This window comes from Orycteropus afer, unplaced genomic scaffold, assembly GCF_000298275.1.
Source record: "Orycteropus afer afer isolate SDZICR_OR568_19922 unplaced genomic scaffold, OryAfe1.0 scaffold00248, whole genome shotgun sequence".
Classification (NCBI taxonomy): Eukaryota; Metazoa; Chordata; class Mammalia; order Tubulidentata; family Orycteropodidae; genus Orycteropus; species Orycteropus afer.
Window position 1 is genome coordinate 2,881,831 of NW_006921835.1, and position 21,229 is coordinate 2,903,059.

At 38.7% G+C, this 21,229-nt stretch overlaps 1 protein-coding gene across 1 annotated transcript in view; it reads right to left on the reverse strand.

The window, feature by feature from the left end:
• Positions 1 to 21,229, reverse strand: part of LRRIQ3 (leucine rich repeats and IQ motif containing 3) — a 343,148-nt gene that overhangs the window by 273,717 nt on the left and 48,202 nt on the right. Inside the window, exon 3 of the mRNA XM_007949630.1 lies at positions 4,490 to 4,623. Coding sequence (XP_007947821.1) covers positions 4,490 to 4,623 — 134 coding nt within the window. The remainder of the gene's footprint in view (positions 1 to 4,489; positions 4,624 to 21,229) is intronic.

Here is a 21,229-nt window from a genome sequence, read left to right on the forward strand (position 1 = left end):
CCACCAGCCACTCCTTGGAAGGAAGGCTGGGCAATCCTACTTCCGTAGTGATACTGCCTCGGAAACCCAAGGAGGGGTCGCTATGAGTCAGGTTTGACTCGACGGCACATAACAACAACAACATATACATGGGCAAAGAATGAAAATTCTAGAGCTCTTATGAGTATCCATGAGTGAACTTGTATATAGACCAATTAGCTAACTGGCTGCCATTTGAACAAAACAAGGGAACACTGCATGGTTTAAAATCAGGGAGGTCATGTTTTGGGATTGTATCCACTCACCATACTTACTCAATTAACAACCTGTGATATGCAGATGGTACAACCTTGCCAACTGAAAGTAAAGATGACTTGAAGCACATACTGATGAAGATCAAAATCTTCAGTATGGATTACACTTCAACAAAAAGACAACAAAAATCCTCACAAGTGGACCAATAAGCAACATTATGATAAATGGAGAAAAGATGAAAGTTGTCATAGATTCCATTTTACTTAGATCCACATCAACACTCATGGAAGAAGCAATAAAGAAATCAGACATCATACTGCACTGGCAAATATGCTGCAAAAGACCTCTTAAAAGTGTTGAAAACCAATGATGTCACTTTGAAGACGAAGGTGCACCTAACTCAAGCCATGCTATTTTCAACAGCCTCATATGCATGCGAAAGCTAGACAATGAATAAGGAAGACAGAAGAAGAATTGCCTTTGAACTGTGGTGTTGGCAAAGAATACTGAAATTACCACAGACTGCCAAAAGAATGAACAAATCTATCCTGGAAGTGCAGCCAAAATGCTCCTTAGAAGCAAGAATGGCCAGGCTTCATCTCACCTACTTTTATCATTTGGTCAGAAGGGACAAGTATCTGGAGGAGAATATCATGCTCTATAAAGTAGTGGTGGTTGTTATGTGCCGTTGAGTCGGACCCAACTCATAGCGACCCCTCCTTGGGTTTCTGAGGCAGTATCGCTATGGAAGTAGATTGCCCAATCTTCCTTCTGAGGAGTGGCTGATGGGTTTGAACCACCAGCCTTCTGGTTAGCAGTAAAGTGCCTTAGGCACTATGCTACCAGAGCTCCCCTATAAAGTGGAGGACCAGAGAAAAAGGGGAAGAACCTCAACAAGAAGGATTGACACAGTGCCTACAGTAATTGGCTCAAGCACAGCAAGGATTGTGAGGATGGTGCAGAACTGGGCAGTGATTTGGTCTGTCGTACATAGGGCCTCTATGAGTTGGAATCAACTCAATGGCACCTAACCATAACAACATGTGTTATGCACTCTGTTTTATGCTAGAGATACACAGTGGAGAACAAAGAGAGATAAAGTATCTTTACTTCACAGAGCTCTTTGTACAGATAGAGATAAAAATAACTATATAGGCAAGAGGATGGCAAATGCTTATGATAAGTATGCATATTATAGGAGGAAATAATCAAACTTTTGTCCTAAGATAATTTATTGCCATTAGAGAATTTTAAGTTGGTGAATAAAATGACTAGATATATGTATTTGTTCATGTTGTAGAAAAAGTAAGTCTAAAGGAGTAATAAATGCAACAAAAAGTAAGTTTCCCATGGAATCAAATAACTCAGACAGAACAAGATATAAAAACAAATATAATGATATAAAAAATATAGCAGCTTACGAAATGCAATATCCAGTGAAATAAACACTGCTATTAACTTTAACTGGAATCAACTTGACAGCAGCAGATATTTTAGCCCCTGCTCTTTCCCATTTTACAGATGAGGAAATTCAGGCTCAGAATAAATAATATGCCTATTGGAACAGAGTTTTAACAAAATAATTCCAATCAGGCTGTCTTGAACCACAGTGATATGTTATTAATACTGACATCTCCAAAAAATTTATTCAAACTCTGCTCATACATGCTGATGCTTCAAAGATTGTTCCCATGAGCATGTTTTTTGTAATCTCACATTGCATGAGTATATCAGGGAAAATCTTGTTTCTAAGAGAGAAAAATTAAATTTCAAGAGCCTAAATTAAAGAACGTGGCATTAGGATTGGAGGAAGATTCAATAAGAACCTGCAATATACAACCATATACAACCTTGCTTGCTGAAAGTGAAATGGTTTGAAGAATTTAATGATAAATACCAAAGACTACAGTCTTTATCATGGGTTGCACCTCAATATAAAGAAAACAAAAATCCTCAAAACTAGATCAACAAGCAAAATCATGATAAATGGAGAAAAGACTGAAGTTGTCAGAGATTTCCTTTTACCTGGATCCATAATCAACATCCATGGAAGCAGCAGTCAAGAAATCAAGATATTGTATTGCACAGGGCAAAAATTTGCTGCAAAAGACCTTTTCAAAGTATTAGGGAGCAAAGATGTCACTATGAAGACTATAGTGCACCTAACCCAAGCCATGGCATTTTCAATCACCTCATATGCATGCAACAACGGAACATGAATAAGGAATACCCAAGAAGAGTTACCTATGAAATGTGGTGTTGGAGAAGAATACTGAGTACACCATGCACTGCTAGAAAAACAAACAAACCTTTCCTGGAGGAAGTGCAGCTGGAATGCTCCTTACAGATTAGAAAGATCAGACTTCTTCTCACCTACTCTGGTTATGTTATCAAAAGAGATCACACCCTGGAGAAGTGTATTGTGCTTGGTAAAGTAGGGGGTCAGCAAAAAAGGGGCATACCCTCAACAAGATAAACTGACACAGTGGCTGCAATGATGAGTTAAAGCATAGCAAAGACTGTGAGGATTGTGCATGACCCGACAATGTTTCATTCTATTGTACAAAGGGTTACAATGAGTTGGAGCTGAACTAACAGAACCTAACAAGAGCAATTTAAAGATAGATCCCTTAAATTAGATGTTTATTTCATATAGAATGCACACTAAATTTAAAGGGAACACACAAGACAGAAATAAAATTTTAAATAAATATATACTGTCAGCAAATGCCTGATCCTTTTCCACATCCTTAATCTCAGATAATATAAAACATTTCTATTTTTTAACTCACTTTTTCTCACATTGACATTGGTTTGGAAAGGATATGGAACTCTTTCCTCAGAAGTTGCAGGCACTGTATTATGGTTAGTTTTGCTATTTATCCCTCATATTTGAGGACTACTGCCAGTATGATTTAGCATATGCAGACAAATGCAGGACAATATATTTTCCTTATATTTTATTTCAGTAACATTACGTAATCTTGCTTTCTCAGGGAACGTCCATTGCCTTACTATTTAACTTCTATCCACGTATAAAATAAAAAACCAAACTCACTGCTATAGAGTCAACTGCAACTCACAATGACCCCTCCCTGGATTCCCGAGGCAGTGTGGGAGCTCTGGTTGGGCAATCCTACTTCTGTAGTGATACTGCCTCGGAAACCCAAGGAGGGGTCACTATGAGTCGGGTTTGACTCGACGGCACATAACAACAACAACAACAACAATCTCTATGGAAGTATATTGCCCAGACTTCCTCCTGAGTGGCTGGCTGGTTTGAACCGCCAGCCTTCTGGATTTAATTTCTATCTTCTGAACTTTACCATCTAGCATCTGACAACAGTTGTATAAAAATATTCATTTATTCTTTCATATGTTTGATGGTTAGTGTAACTAACATATATAAATTTACAGAGTATCCTATCTTATCTATCCACACATAATGTTGAAGAGTTTGGAGCAAGAACATTTTCGCTGTATTGGCAAAGGTCAGCCACTGAAAAGGAATGCTAGCAAAAATGACAGAGGAAAAGACAACCAACCAACCAATGATGTAGCTTAATGTGTTGGCAGTTGTTTCATCAAAAATGTTTTCATATGTAAATGGAATATAAAATTCTCATATTTATGTTTCATGACTTATATTTCTTTTATATACTATCATACAGTTCATGGCTTATATTTCCATTATATCCCATTAACTGAAAAAAAAAAAAAAAAACCAACTCAAGGCCATTGAGTCGGATCTGACTTCTAGTGACCCCTCCTTGGGCTACCAAGGCGATATCACAACAGAAGTAGATCGCCCAACCTTCCTTCCAAGGAGTGGCTGGTGGGTTTGAACCTCCAGCCTTCGGGTTAGCAGTCAAATGCCTCAGGAACTACACCACCAGAGCTCCCTATATCCTGTTACATGACAGAAATTTAACATAAGCTTTCAATTGATATTTTTGAAGTTAATAAATGGCTATGAGATTTATTTAACCAATGATTTATAAAAACTTTACTGAATAGTTATTCACATGGTCAATTTCAAAGAAAAATAAAAGTATCAAATTACAATTTTTCTAAATATTATAATATACATTACTATATATACTGTGGTATTTTCTTTAAAACTAAGTCAAATAGTCTATAAAATACCATTTTGATGATTGAAAATACAAATATTAAAATTATTGGAGACCTGTCTTTTTTTATCTTATTTTCTTATCATTTTAATATTCAAAATAATACAGAAAATAAAACATACCTCAATTTTTTCCTAACTACAAAGCCACGTATCCATCTTTGAATAATCAAAACTGGTGAATTATGAGCCATAATTTCATTAATTTTTGAAATAGTATGTTTAATATTATTAATTTCATCCTCATAGGTTGTTCCCTGTAGAAAGAAAATAAATTTGATTTTTATCTTTCATGATAATATTTCCAAAAGATATTTTAAATATGGTAACTTAAAGGTATGAATAAACTAATAAAACTTTCATAGGTGTCTTGTAGGCATAATAGTTAACAATGAATTCACTTTCAGACCATTTTATCAGATCAAAAGTTTAAGAATTAGTATCATCAAATAATTTCAATTATTTGTGTGAAATGCAAGACCCAGAACTTTCTCCATTCTAGATTCTTCTCTCAATCTGATAACATATGTATAAAATTTTAACCATAATCATCCTGCTCTCTGAAAGGTGAACAGCTATCCAATGAAAATGTGAAAGTATTCTGTGGATCCCCATAAAGAAAATCAACCTATGATAGATTCATAAAATAATGCATAATCATTCAAAATTTTATTGCAGCCTAACTGTAACACTGAGCACTTTTATTGAAGCATAGGACATTTATCTAGGAAAAGATATACTACAGTGCTTTTAAAGAAATTTTCTCTGAGAACGCTTTTCTTTATTTTTTTTATTTGGGTAAGCAGATCCCTAAATTCCATTTATCATTTGGGTAGTTAGAACTAAACTCATCTTATTTATGTTTTGAAAGCAGGAATCATGCTTCAAAAAGGTGATATTTATATTATTTGTAAATTGTCATCCTACAACATTAAAAACATACACTTTTTCCCCAGTACACTAAATTAGCTATGTACTGCTAGGAAAAATCATAAAGCTTGCAAAGAGAGCTTGTTTTAGTTTCCTAGGGCTGCCATAACAAACTATAATGGAACAGGTGGCTTTAAAAAACAAAAATGTATTGCCTCACAGTTCTGCAGGCCAGAAGTTTTAATTCAGGGCATATCGTCCCACTGTTTCCTCTAGGGAAACATCCTTTCTTGTATCCTCCAGCTTCTGGTAGTCCTATGCATGTAACATTTCTTGCCATCCCTTGGCTTTTAGATGCATGTTCACATCGTCTTTGTTTTCCCACAGTGTAACTTGTCTTCACTTACGTTTTCAAGATATCACTCAGTGGGAATTAGGACCACTCCTACACTGGCATCCCCTTGATTAATTAATAATCCAAATATCCAAAGAAAAACCCTATTTGCAAACTAGGTCACATTCACAAGTACACAGGTTAGGACTTCAAGAAATCTTATTAGGGAAAACAATTCAATCCATAACAGTGCTACTTCAAATTTCTTCTTTGAAATATTCGTTGCTGATTAGCAATGCCTTTTAGTTGGTCTAGTCCCAACAGTAAAGAGCTCTCGTGCCACAGTGCCTAAGGCATTTGGCTACTAACAACAAGTCTAGCAGTTCAAGCCCACCAACTGCTCTGTGGAAGGAAGATGGTGCAATCTACTTCCATAAAGACGTATCACCTTGGAAATCCAATGGGGGTCGCTATGAGTCATAATTGACTTGATGGCAGTAAAGTGTTTTTTTTTCCTAATTCCCAACAGTAGCTATTCCAAATTTCAATATTCAATATTCTTGAAGCCCTTTTCCTAGATCTTCCTAAACATCTTGTCTTCATTCTCACAGAGAAAAGAGCATCATCCACCAACTAAGTCCTCTACACTCCCTACAAATTTAATTATATCTCTGTCTATTCATAGTGCCTTCTATTCAGTCTTATAACAAGAAGTATCTGTTTTTGTTCTCTGCTTTGTAACATTCATTGAAATTATGACTCCCATTTCCCTCTATTTTCAATTGTTTCCCTTTCTACTGGCACTACTCCTTTAGTTATAATGCCACATAGTTTGACCCATCTTTAAAATGCACACATACAAATAAACACAAATATAGCAACCCTTCATCCTTTGTATCTAACTTTAAAGTCGAAATTTTTGAAATCAAATTCCACACTTGTTGCTCCCACCTTCTCTATTTCTGTGGCTCAATCTACTGCCTTTCTACCCCTACCATCCTATCTGATATTCTTCTTATGGAATTATCATTGCATATTCCCTCCTTAGGAGCTCTGGTAGCGTAGTGCCTAAGGCACTTGACTGCTAAACAGAAAGCTGGCAGTTCAAACCCACCAGCCACTCCTCGGAAAGAAGGTTGGTCAATCTACTTCCATAGTGATACCACCTTGGAAACCCAAGGAGGGGTCACTACAAGTCAGGTCTGACTCGATGGCACACAACAACAACATTCCCTCCTTGAAACACTTCCCTAGGCTTCTCTGAACCACTCCTCCAATTTTTCTTCTTACTCTAGTTTCTCGTGAAGTTAAAGAGCCCTCTTTACCCTGCCCCTCCCTTTAATGTCACAAGGAAAGGTGATATTAACCAAGTTCCAGAGATGAATGCATCTAAATTCATAGCTACAACAATCACCTATATGCTGAAGACTCCCACATTTCTATCTTCAGGTTTGCCTAACCTCTCTCTTGAGCTACAGAAAAATATGGTAAACTGATGTCCAATTAATTCAACCTGTCTAAATGTGAATTTATTATCTTTCTCCCCATTGTGCTTTCTCTTATATTCTCTACCCTAGAGAATGGTACTAATTCGCATAGTTACCTATGTCAGAAAGCCAGGGACCATCTTAGATTTTCTTTATTCTCATGCTTCCTCACGTCCAAGTATCAACTACACCTTGTATATTCACCATCCCATATGTGTCTGACCTCTCTGTTCTATTCACTATCATTGCTTTGCTGCATGTCTTTATCATTTCTTCCCTAGGCTATTAAAAAAGCCCTGATATATACATCAATTACTATATCCTTACTCCCTCCAAACCGTAATATGCACTGTTGCTAGAGTGAACATCTCAAAATGTAATCTGATCACATGGCTTCCTGGCTTAATACACAGTGAAACCTGTGAGAGCCGAAACTCAATGGGACTGCCTTGTTTTTCAGATCTCACAGTTTTCTGTTTCTGAAAGGGTGAAGTCTTACCACTTTTCTATCATCTTGTATTAGTGGAAAATATTTGACTTTTCCTTCTCTGACAGGTTTCCACCTTACATAGATCCCAGCTTTTACAGGTTTTACTGTATTTTGCTAACACATCTTTGAAAGATCAGTTACAAATTTCTTGATTTGACACACTAAGTTCACTTTGGTTTAGTTATTCAACTTCATATCTCTGTAATTTAATATAACACATTTCACTCAGGCAATATCTAACCACTTACAGTCTGAAAACTGTCTAATTTCAATGCTTTTTACATATGTTATTCCATTTTCTTACACTGTCCTTCCCAATTATTTTTCTCACTACCTTTGTCTTTTGAAGTCTCAGTTCCTTCCTCCAAGAAGCCTTTCTTAACATTTATCTGAATTCAATATCCTTCTACAATATTAACCCATCCAATAACTAACTCATTTGTCATCCTTACACTATGATGGAATTATTGGTTTATTTCCCATTGCAACATAAGCTCACCAAGTTCCACAACTCTTTCTTTATGCTATATCTCTAGAACTAAGTAAGCTATTTGGTCTATAACTGGTATTCAATGCTATCAGCTGACTATTAAATCACCAGGGAATGGTCATTTATACATTATCATATTTGACCTCCAACCTTGATTTGAAAATGTCCATCAGTCTATTCCTGTAACTCTTATATGGCTGCAGTAACAGTTGAAATTCTTCTACTTTTTTAATTTTTATTTTTCTTTCTGTTATGCTGGTTTATTTCCCTTTGCATATCATTTAAATACTGGTAAATTTAGGGTTTCTTCTTCTTTTTTTCTCTTTGCTAACTTTCCTAGAATGGTTACATTCCTTCCTGCAGTTTGTTGTTGTTAGGTGCCGTCGAGTCGCTTCCGACTCATAGCGACCCCATGCACAGAAGAATGAAACACTGCCCAATCCCGCTCCAGCTCCATGATCCTTGCTATACTTGAGCCCATTGTCACAGCTACTGTTCCCCTCTTTTGTTGACCCTCCACCTTACCAAGCATGACATCCTTCTCTAGGGAATGGTCCCCTCTGACAACATGACCAAAGTAGGTAAGACAAAGTCTGGCCATCCTTGCTTCCAAGGAGCATCTCGGCTGCACTTCATCCAGCACAGATCTGTTTGTTCTTTTGGCAGTCCATGGTACCTTGAGCATTCTTCGCCAGCACCACAATTCAAAAGCCATCAACTCTTCTTTTATCTTCCTTATTCATTGTCCAGCTCTCACACGCATACGAGACAATTGGAAATATCATGGCCTGTGTCAGGTGCACCTCAGTCCTCAAGGAGACATCCTTGCTCCTCAGCAATTGAAAGAGTTCCTTTGCAGTTGACCTGCCCAGTGCTACACGTCATCTAATGTCCTGATTGCTGCTTATATTGGCCTCAATTGTAGAACCAAGCAATGTGAATTCTTTGACAACCTCAATCTTTTCTCCATTTATTGCGATGCTGCTGATAGGTCCAGCTGTGAGAATTTTTGTCTTCTTTATATTGAAATGTAATCCATACTACAGACTGTGTTCCTCAATCTTCATCAGTAAGTGCCTCAAGTCATCCTCACTTTCAGCGAGCAAAGTTGTATCATCAGCATATATCAGGTTGTTAAATGATTCTTCCTCCAATCCTGATGCCACATTTCTCTTCATATAGTTCAGCTTCTCAGATTATTTGCTCAGCATATAGATTTAATAAGTATGGGGAAAGGATACAACCCTGACACACTCCCTTCCTGATTTTAAAAGCATGCAGTGTCCCTTTGTTCCGTTCGAATGACAGCCTCCTTGCCAAGGTACAGGTTCCTCATGAGTACAATCAAGTGTTCAGAAATTGCCATTCTTCTCAATGTTATCCATAATTTGTCATGATCCACACAGTCAAATGCCTTTGCATAGTCAATAAAACACAAGTAAATATCTTTCTGGTATTCTTTGCCTTGAACCAAAATCCATCTGACAGCAGGCATGATATCCCTTGTTCCACATCCTCTTCTGAATCCACTTGCACCTCTGGAAGTTCTGTGTCAATAAATTGCTACAACCGTTTTTGAATTATCTTCAGTAAGATCTTACTTGCGTGCGATATTAATGATATTGTTCGATAATTTCCACATTCTGTGGGATCACCTTTCTTTGGAATGGGTACAAATATGCAATTTACTACCTCACATATGCATATTACCCACATAGCTATTATCTCTTGTATTGTTGCATGCCTTTGAGTTGAGTTAGACTCATGGCAACCCTATCTAATGGAGTAGAATTGCCCCCACAGAGTTTCCTAGGCTGAAAGGTACAGAAGCAGTTCACCAGTTCTTTTTTCCCACAGAGGGGGCTGGTGGGTAAAAACTGCCCTAATGGTTAGCAGCTAAGCACTTAACCAGGGTGATACCAGGGTTCTCTTAAATTAAAACCTATAAAATGAATTTCTAATTCCATTTTTCTACTTGGATGTCAAATAGAGAAATCAGTATCTCCCCCTCTTGAAATTATCCCAATAGACATCTCATACTGCATTATCAATATAGTCATTAAAATTATTATTCAGCTTGTCAACTAAATAATAAACCCAACATTCTTCTTTCTCACCTCCGATAAATAACTATATTCTACTAAAAAAATCTCTTCAAAAAATTCCCCATACTCCATGCCCTCTACCAATTTATAATATTAACCCTTATTACCAAGCTCTGGTAGTGTAGTGCCTAAGTCACTTAACTGCTAACCAAAAGGTTTGCGGTTCAAACCCACCAGCCACTCCTCGGAAGGAAGGTTGGGCAATCTACTTCCATAGTTATACCGCCTCAGAAACCCAAGGAGGGGTAGCTATGAGTTTGGGTCCGACTCGATGGCAAAAAACAACAACAATAACCAAGGACTCAAACTACTGTAATAGACTATTTACCTCCAGCCAAAAATTACAGAATGCAGGATGCTTTCCTAGAATGAAATGTGGTCATGTGAAATTATTAAATATTTCTCTATGATCTTGTAAGATAAAGTCCTGTTTCCTTAGTACTATACATAAAAATAATAATAATAAATCCACACCTGTTGCCTTTGAGTTGATTTTATCTCCTGGCAATCTCATGCTTTACAGAGCAGAACTGCTCCCTAGGGTTTCCTTGGCTGTACATCAGCTGCTCCACTGGAGGAAGATGAGGCAATCTACTTCCATAAAAATTTACAGCCTTGGAAACCTGATGGAGGTTGCTATGAGTTGGAATTAACTTGATGGCATTGAGTTTGGTTTTCAATCTTTATTGAGCAGATCATGGACTTTCTTCCATGGCATCTTTGGGTGAGTTCAGTTGCCAACCTTTACATTAGTCATGAAGTACAAACCATTTTTGTCACACAGGGACCTACTACATATAACACCCTTTACTACTTTAATCCTGCTTTTATCTCTGTCATCATTTGACATGACCAAACATGTTCTTTAAACTCCAAGAGCACTAAATTAGTTGTAGCCAACTGAGTGTGCCAAGCTCTATCAAAACTTCTGTACTTTTGCAAATGCTTTCTCTGCCTCACATACCCCTTCACTCCTACTAATACTTCTATTTGCCTAATGATTTCTTACATTCAAAGATACATCTGAATAATAAATCCTTAAGTTTATTTTTCCCTGACTAGAGAACTGAACTTCAAAGATTTTTAAAGAAAGTATATGTAGGTCTTCCACAGACTTCCTCCAGCAATCAGCTCCATGATATTTTTCAATTATTTCTTTGATTATTGCTTCTCATGTATTTAGTTTTTCTCCACTCTAATTTCAATTCAGAATATATGGATAACTAGCTCAGCTGCATCTGAAAGGTTTGAGGTTCAAGTCCAATCAGAGGTGCTTCAGAAAAAAGGCCTGGTAATCAGCCTACAAAAACTTAGCTGTTGAAAACCAGAGGGAGCATAGTTCTACTCTGACAGACATGGGGTCACCATGAAATTGAGTCTACTAGACACAACTCATTCTGGATTTGACATTCCTATGCATGTGTATTACATATCCCAGATCTGAATTCCATGCCTTATATTTTTTCTCATAATTGTCATTTATTTATTTATTTTTCCTCTGTATTCTGGCAGAGCTTCTTAAGCTTTTATTCTTTCAAATGCAATATAATTTCACTTCCGTGGCATCTTTGGGTGAGTTCAGATTGCCAACCTTTACATTAGTCATGAAGTGCAAACCATTTGTTTCACACAGGGACCTACTACATATAACACAACTATATGTTACATTATATGTTGTGATCATAACTATATTAGTTCTACTGTGTGTCCAAGTTGGTTTACTTATATTTTTCTTCAATGTAGCAAGCTCTCATTTCATCCATTTTTGTTTACAGAGCCTGTTATTATTTGGAATGATATTTGATGCATGTGTTAGACCAAGTTCTCTAGAGAAACAAAACCAATAAACCTTATACAGAGAGAGAAAGAAAAATGTATCTTAGGAAAATGGCTCACACACTTATAGAAGCTGGCAAGTCCAAAGTTCTTGAATCAAATGTCAAGCTGGAGGCTTTTCCTGTATCATGCAGCTGCAAGCTGAGGAGCTCTAGGATGACAGGTAGTATACTGGCTGTTGACTCCAACGAATGATGAATCCAAGATCTTCAGGCCGAATGGTGGATTGCTCACTCATGGACAGTTGTAGGCAGAATCCCGATCCATAGCAGAGTGTCTATACCCCCAGGATGTCCATAAATATATTAGAAGCAGGTCATACCCATAGGGAAACTCCCTTTCAATGGATTGACTGCTCAAAACATAAACATCTGATCCCATCATTGGAACAACCCACATCACAATTGCTTAAACCACACAGAATTGTGGTCCAGCCGAATTGACACACACCTCCAATTATCACATTCCACTCGTCAACTTAGCAGTTGTACACATCTTCTTAACCATATATAATCTCTAAATAAGGACAATTATAAAGTCATATTGGCACCTAACATGATATGCTAACACGTATACAACCGAAAAACACTAACTTTATTTACATTTCACAGTTCATAACAGAAGGAAACAAAAATATTTGATGCACATATACAATGAAGAAATATAACAATCACAGTCCTCATTTTTGCAACTGGTCACGTGGTCGTAGCTGATATTCAGAACTACCTTCTTCCACCACCCATTCTGTATTTCCTTTGCCCTCAGCTAGCAGCTCAGCTGGTTGTGGTTCTTTGTCTGATGGGGTAACCCAAACGTTCATTCCTGAAGGGTATGGGCCATTAGAAGTCATATCAGAATTGGGTTGCTATAATTTTCCATTGACTTGAATCACAGGGAATGGTAGTACTAAGAGATGTCCTAAAGAATCTCCTGTATTCCAGACATATTCTTCTTTACCTCCATTATATAATGTCAATCAAATTTCTCCTTGGTAATCAGGATCTATCACAGCAGATAGTACAGTAATGCCCTTCTTTGGCTGTTGATCCAGAGGCATGAGGAAGCCAAAATGGCCGGGTGGCATTCTTAATTTCCAGTTCAATGCAATTAATATTGTGTCTCCAGGTGGGAGTGTTCCTCCCTTTGGAAATAAGATCTTCAGACTCACAGAGCATAGGGTAGCAGGGACAGGAAGCAAAAAAAATTTGAGTGGGTCACTAGGGGTAAGTAACAGTGAGTGGTACCACTCCCGTTTCCACCCCTTGTTTCCTGAACCTGTGAATCCTGGCTATTGGAGAAACAGCACCATATATTGGATGCTGGTTTAAAGCACATACAGTCTCCTGGAAAACATTTCCCCAACCTTTAAAGGTACTGCCACCTAGCTGGTGCTGTAATTGTGTTTTTAGTAGGCCATTCCATCGTTCTCTCAAGCCAGCTTCTTCAGGTTGATGGCGAACATGGTAAGACCAGTGAATTCTATGAGCATAGGCCCATTGTCGCACTTCATTTGCTGTGAAGTGAGTCCCTTGATCTGAAGCAATGCTGTGTGGGAAACCATGATGGTGGATAAGAAATTCTGTAAGTCCATGGATGGTAGTTTTGGCAGAAGCACTGTGTGCAGGGAAGACGAATCCATATCTAGAATAAGTATCTATTCCAGTAAGAAAAAATGCTGTCCCTTCCATGATGGAAGTGGTCCTATGTAATCAACCTGCCACCACGTTGCTGGCTGATCACCCCAAGGAATGGTTCCATATCGTGAACTTAGTGTTAGTCTCTGCTGCTGGCAGATTGGGCACTCAGCAGTGGCAGCAGCCACATCAGCCTTCTAAGTGGGGGTCCATGATGCTGAACCCATGCATAACCTCCATCCTTGCCACCATGGCCACTTTGTTCATGAGCCCACTGAGCAATGACAGGAATATCTGGGGAAAAGGATGGCTGGTTTCCATGGAATGTGTCATCCTATCCACCTTGTTAAAATCTTCCTCTGCTGAGGTCATCTTTTGGTGGGCATTCACATGAGACACAAATATCTTTACTCCTTTGGCCCATTCAAAGAGATCTATCCACATACCTCTTCCCCATACATCCTTGTTTCCAATCATGCTCCTTCCAAGTCCCAGACCATCCAACCAAGCTATTAGCCACAGCCCATGAATCCATATATAATCACACACCCAGCCATTTCTTATTCCATGAAAAGTGAACAGTCATATGCACAGCTCAAAGTTCTGCCCATTGTGAGGATTTCTCTTCACCACTGTCCTTCAAGGAAGTCCTAGAAAGGGGCTGCAGTGCCACTGCAGTTCACTTTCGAGCAGTGCCTGCATATTGCACAGAACCATCTGTAAACCAGGCATTAGTTTTCTCTTCCTCAGTCAACTGATCATAAGGAACTCTCCATGAGGCCATAGGTGCAGACTGGGAGAGGGAGGGTAATGGGACAGGAGTGGAGACCATAGGCATTTGGGCCATTTCCTCATGCAACTTACTTGTACCTTCAGGTCCTGCTTGAGCCTGGTCTCTGATATACCACTTCCATTTAATGATAGAGTGCTGCGGTGCACATCCAACTTTATGACTCCATACGTCAGACAACACCCAGTTCGTGACAGGCTGCTCAGGCCTCATGGTGACTTGGAGGCCCATGGTTAGGTGTTCAGTCTCTACTAAAGCCCAGTAACAAGCCAAAACCTGTTTCTCAAAAGGAGAGTAGTTATTTGCAGAGGATGGCAGGGCTTTGCTCCAAAATCCCAAGGGTCTGCATTGCAATTCACCAATAGGGACCTGCCAAAGACTCCAAACAACATCTCTATCTACCACAGAAACTTCAAGCACCATTGTATCAGCTGGATCATTTGGCCCAAGTGGCACAGCAGCCTTCATGGCAGCCTGAACCTGTTGCAGACCCTTCTGTTGTTCTAGGCCCCACTCAAAACTAGCAGCTTTCTGAGTCACTTGATAAGTAGGCCACAGCAACACACCCAAATGAGGAATATGTTGCTTCCAAAATCCAAAGAGGCCCACCAAACATTGTGCCTCCTTTTTAGCTGTGGGGGAAGCCAGATACAATAACCTATCCTTCCCTTTAGTAGGAATATCTCGACATGCTCCACACCATTGGACCCCTAGAAATTTCACTGAGGTGGAATGTGCCTGAATTTTTGTTGGGTAAATTTCCCAACCACTAGCATGCATATGTCTCACCAATAAGTCTAGGGTCATTGATACTTCTTCCTTACTAGGTCCAGTCAGCATAATATCCTCAATATAATGGACCAGTGTGATGTCTTGTGGAAGGGAAAGGTGATCAAGATTCCTACAGACTAAATTATGACACACGGCTGGGGAGTTACTACACCCTTGAGGAAGCACTGTAAAAGTATACTGCTCAGTGAGAGGCCGTGACTCTGTATTCTGGTGATTCAATCCAGGCTGCTGTTCATGTGACCTACAATTCTTCTGTCTATACAGATCAAGTAAATATTTAGTAGGTTTGCCATGTATTTCACTACTAGGAACACCGTGTGCAAGTAGCCAATGCCATAATTCCACACGAGTCACACTATTCTGATTACTGTTTGACTCTGCTGTCCATTACAATAACCACGCCCACGTTCCTTTGTTGATTAACTGCTGCCACTTGGCCCCTATTATCAAGGGGTACAATCAGCCCCCTCATAGTTAAGTGTCTTAGTTCAATTAGGACAGTTCCCACTGTCAAATCTGGCTTGCATAAAATAGTAATCACAGCAGTCTTCAAGGATGCTGGGGCTCCCTTCACAAATTTATTCCTCACAGTAATGGTCAAAGGAGGTCCTCTGGACTCTCCATTTCTGGCTCTAGGGGTGTAATCTGATAAATCCCTTCTAACAGGCCAATATCTCTAAGCCTCTGGATACCTTCTTCTACATTAAACCAAGGCAGGTCTGGTACTTCAACTTGACTTAAGGTATGCCACCGTATAATCCATGCTTCAGTAAGCCAACCAAATAAACTATTAGATCCTTTCTTGACCTCTTGAGCTGAAACACTGAATTAAGAATCCGTACTTAGTGGTCCTAAATCAATAAACTCAGACTCACCAATGTTACATTCCTTGCACCATTATCCCACACTCTCAGGAGCCATTCCCATACATGTTCTCCAGGTTGCTGTCTGTACATGTTAGGAAAATCAAGTAGGTCTTTTCAGGTGTAGTGTACCACCTCCACAGTCACACTTTTTATTTCACCTTTTGGGGCTCACTTGGACTTAATTTTAGTTACAAGTCTAGCAGCAACAATGGGTAGTTGGGGCAGTTCCTGCAAACATTCAGCAATGTCTTCCATGGCCTCTGCCTCAGGCAATGACCCAGCAGGAACAGTTGGGTTAATTCCATCAAACTGAGGTAGAGGGGATGATGGCTTTACAGTAATCCCTTCAGATGGGAGGGATTCAATATAATTTACAGGCTCTGTATCCTGATCTTCCTAACTATCTGCCCATATGTCCCCATTCCAGGTTTCAGGATCACATATTTTCCCAATCAATGCCCTCACTTTAACTGCAGACCATATTCTGGGTTGGTAATTTAACTGGCATTGTAATTCAGCCACCCTTACAGTAAGACTCTGGGTTTGGCTTTTGACAATATCAGCTCTGTAACTAGAATAAGACTTTCTTTCAGAGCACAACTGGGAACACTGAGGTCTTTTATACTGAACTTAAGCTGTGACTCAGCAGCCCTGAGTGAGCTCATCTCGCTTTTTAACCACTTTGTCTAGTATAAGTAGGATCAACCAACCAGCTTCCTTATACTCTCCATGCTGACAAAACTGCAGAAAAGTATCAGATATGCAATCAACCAGAGCCTCACTTCTTAAAAGTACTGTATCTATTGGTGGTGGTATTTTGCATATTAATGTTGCCATCTCATGCCACAGATTCGCAGGGCCCTCTTTACTAACAGAGGCAGGGTCATCAGTGCCTTTACAATTAAGTAAATTGGAGAGCCAATTTAGGAAGCCCATCCTTATGATTTTGTCTCTTTAGAGCCACTCCTAGTACCAAATGTGTTAGACTGGGTTCTCTAGAGAAATAAAACCAATAAAGCTTATATAGAGAGAGAAAGAGAAATTTATCTTAGGAAAATGGCTCACACACTTATAGAAGCTGGCAAGTCCAAAGTTCTTGGATCAAACATCAAGCTGGAGGCTTTTCCCCAACTCACACAGCTGCAAGGGCTGAGGAGCTCAAGGTTGGCAGACAATACATTGGTTGTTGACTCCAACGAATAATGAATCCAAGATCTCCAGGCCAAATGGTGGATCGTTCACTCATGGACAGTTGTAGGCAGAATCCCGATCCACAGAAGAAGGTCTCTTTTCCCAGGATTTCCATAAATATATTGGAAGCAGGCCACACCCCTAGGGAAACTCCCTTTCAATGGTTTGGCTGCTCAAAACATATACATTGGATCCCATCATTGGAACAACCCACATCACAATTGCTTAAACCACACAGAATTGTGGTCCAGCCGAGTTGACACACAGCTCCAACTATCACAATGCATAAATCAAATAATCCACATTTTCTGCTTTTTCTTCTAGAAAAGCTTTCTCAAAGTAATCTTCTTCCAGTTGAAGAAAGCTGCAAGATGGTTTAATAGTCTCCTTGCTTGTTTCTCTTCAATGCTGAACCATCTTTTAATTGGGGAATTTCTAAACAGGCCTAGTATTCACTGAAACAATGTGACCATATTATTTTTATAGTTTCTCAGTTTGTTAAACTTTTCAATAGTATTATATTAATCTGTTTAAATCTAAAGCTGGAAAACACATTGATGTAAGTGCCAGGAAGGAATGGTGAATTCCAAGTGCCAGGAAGGAACAGTAAATGGACTGAAGACATAGGCGATTCTAACAGGGACATTTCATGACTAAGATTTTTCTTCTGTTTGGTGAAGCCACTCTGTCAAAGGCCAGCTTTCTATATTGAATTTTCTATTTGGCTTGTCAACTACTCCAGGTAAGTTATGTGGCTGAGTCTAAGCTCCTTTCTGGAGCTCCAAATGCCCTCTCAAGGCATTGTGATTCCTGACACATACAGGGCTTGTTATTTATTGTAACCCGGCCTGCACTTTGCCCTCTCCATGAAACTTATTCTGTAATCTGTAGCAACAGATCCCATCTGTCACTTGGGTCACTATTACCCCCTCGACAGGTAGGGGGATTTGCAATATCTGCTCTAGCTTCTGTCACTTTGTCATTTTTATCAGGAATAAAAGATTAAATCAGGTTGCCCGAGTTTCTTCCTTTAATTCAATAACATTTTCATAATAGCTACAAAAAAAAAAAACTTTATCTAGCACCACTCTAGGATTTAACCTTGCATTTAAATGCCATTCTTTATTGATTTCCAGTATAGCTATTATTTCCTCTAGTCTTTGTTTCTCTATTCATGGCATTTGGGCTCATAGTGTGTGCATGTAGGATGAAAGACTGTATACAAATATGTGAAAGTGAGTAAGTATGTGTGAGAAAGAGAAATTAAAGAGAAAAATACAGGAGAGAATTTAGAGGACTGGACTAAATATTTCCATTGAAGCATATATGATTTCTTCTCTTTAAGGCATTAAACAGAATAATCAGCTGTGGGCAGGATTAGCATTCCAATCATAGAACAAGTAACATCCAAACAATATTTGAACCTTCTGATGTCCTAAAAAAATTACCTTGCAAAATGATAACAAAGATATCACTGCAAACTTATATAAATGCCATAAACCATTTGATGTCTGAAAACAAATAGAAATATCCTTTTAATAAGGGATAATAATGTATCTTCTTCAGTATAGGAATAATGGCTCTGGATACAAGCTGACTAGTTTTAAATCCCAATTCTACCACTTACAAGCTCTGTGATCTAGGCTAAGTAATCTATTGTCCTTTGTTTACATCATTTGGAAAATGGAGATAATGGTACCACCTCAATTGGGGTTGTTGTGAACTTACAGCAGTGCAAGGAATACTTCAAATATCCAAAGTTATCTGTCAACAGTTTTACAATATTATTTAATATGATATAGTACTTTACAGTTTACAAAGAATGTCTAAATACCTTATTTTAGTTGATAAAAAAATAAATCTAAAGAGAAAAAAAATACTACACAGTTAATCCAAACCAACATAATAAAAATTATGAAATAGTAAATTATAAAAGAAAATTAATATTATCAATCTAATAAAAAATTTATAAGCCTGGAAAAGAACAAAATAACTCTAAATAGAAAAGTGACAATAAGACCAGTTATAGAATTATAAAATATCTACACTCTACTAGGTGAAGGAATGGAATAGGTGCTATTTATTGTTAACACTGGTGTTATAGACTGAATTGTGTCCCCAAAAAATGTGTGCTGTAAATCCTCTATATTTGGATATAATCCCATTTGGGAATAGCATTTTCTTTACTTTGTTAATGAGGACATATCAGTGCAGTGTGTCTTAAGCACTCATTTTTGAGATATAAAATAACAGATTAGGCACGGACAAAAGAAATACATATAAGAGAAAACAGATGCCATGCCATATAAAGATCAAGAGGCTTATGAACAGAAACTAAAGAGACAAGGACCTTGTTCTCCCAGAACTAATAGAGAGAGACAGCTTTCCTCTGAAGCCTGAATTTAAACTTCTAGCGACTAATCTGGGGAAAAAAATAAATGTCTGCTCATTAAAGCCACCCACTTATGTTATTTCTGTTACAGCAACACTAAGAAACTAATGCAGCTGCTGTAAAGTAAAATGAAGCATTTCAAAAGAATGACTTCTTTTCTTTTTAATTTTTATTGTGATTTGGGTGAAAGTTTACAGTGCAAATTCATTTTCCATACAGGAGTTCATACACATTTTGTCTCATGACATTGACTGCAATTTCCCACAATATAATACCTCTCTTCCTACTTCATCCCCATAATTACCTCTTCCCTGTGTCCTTCCCTCCCGTGTACTTCTAACCTCCCCTTCTCCCTGTGCATACACTGTCCTTCTGTTCTCCCATGATTGATCTCTCCAAGGAGTGTAAATGTTCAGCCCACATGCTTATCTTTTATTTGGCTGGAAGCCATAGGAGTGAGTTCAATTCCAAACCTGAAGGTCACTAGGGGCCATATTCTCAGGGATTTCACCAGGCTCTATCAGACCAGTAGAGCTGGTCTTTTTTTCCTTATGATTTTAAGTTTTGTTCCACATTGTTCTCCCACTCTATCCAGGATCTCCTAGACAGATCTCTCACCAAGTGGTTGACAGTAGTAGCTGGATACCATCTAGTTCTTCTGCTTTTACGGTCATATAGGCAGGGGATTGCATGGTCTACCAGTTCCTTGGACTAACTGTTTCCATGGGTCTTTGGTTTTCTTCATTATTCTTTGCTCTGGATGAAGAGAGACCCATTGCTGCATCTAGATGGCCCCTTGCAAGCTTTTAAGATCCCAGTCACTACTCGCCAAAGTAGGATGTAGAACAATGTTGTTGTGTAGTATGTTATGCCAATTGAGCTTGATGTCCCCTGCAACCAGGTCCCAAGCCCTCAGGCCCAACTACTTTCTCCCTCCAGGTAGCTGGCTGTGGCCAAGAAATCACCATAACCTCATCCCTTGTCAGCTCTACTGTATACCTGGACATTCTTACAGAACATACAAATACGCTTGTAGAAACAATGTCTGTCAACTCTATACATGTTCATGGGCACACTACTCCCCCCTGCCTAGACATACCACATTATTCAGCTTGTCTACCCATCTATCCATCCATAGTTCAATGTTTGCCATCACTGGCAATGAAGTACTACTGTATGTACAAAAGAATTCATATGTGTTGTATCTCCCATGTACCTTCCTCTTCCTCAGGCCCCTATGTAGAACACTCACATTTGGTACATTGCCCTGCCTTTCACCAAAATCAGTACTTGCCTCTACCTATCTTGCAGTCTTTCCACCCACTCCTCTCCCCTTCTACTCCTGGTAACCAACAAAGAAAGTTTCATTCCATATATAAACCTTTCCTTGACTTTTCACAAGAGTGGACTAATACAATATTTGTCATCTGTGATTGACTTATTTGACTCAGCATAATGTCCTCAAAGTTCATCCACACTATGTGGTGTTTTGCAGATTCTATATTATTCTTTAGGGTTGCACAGTATTCCACTGTGTGTATATACCATAGTTTGGTTATCCATTCTTCTGTTGATTGGTACCTAGG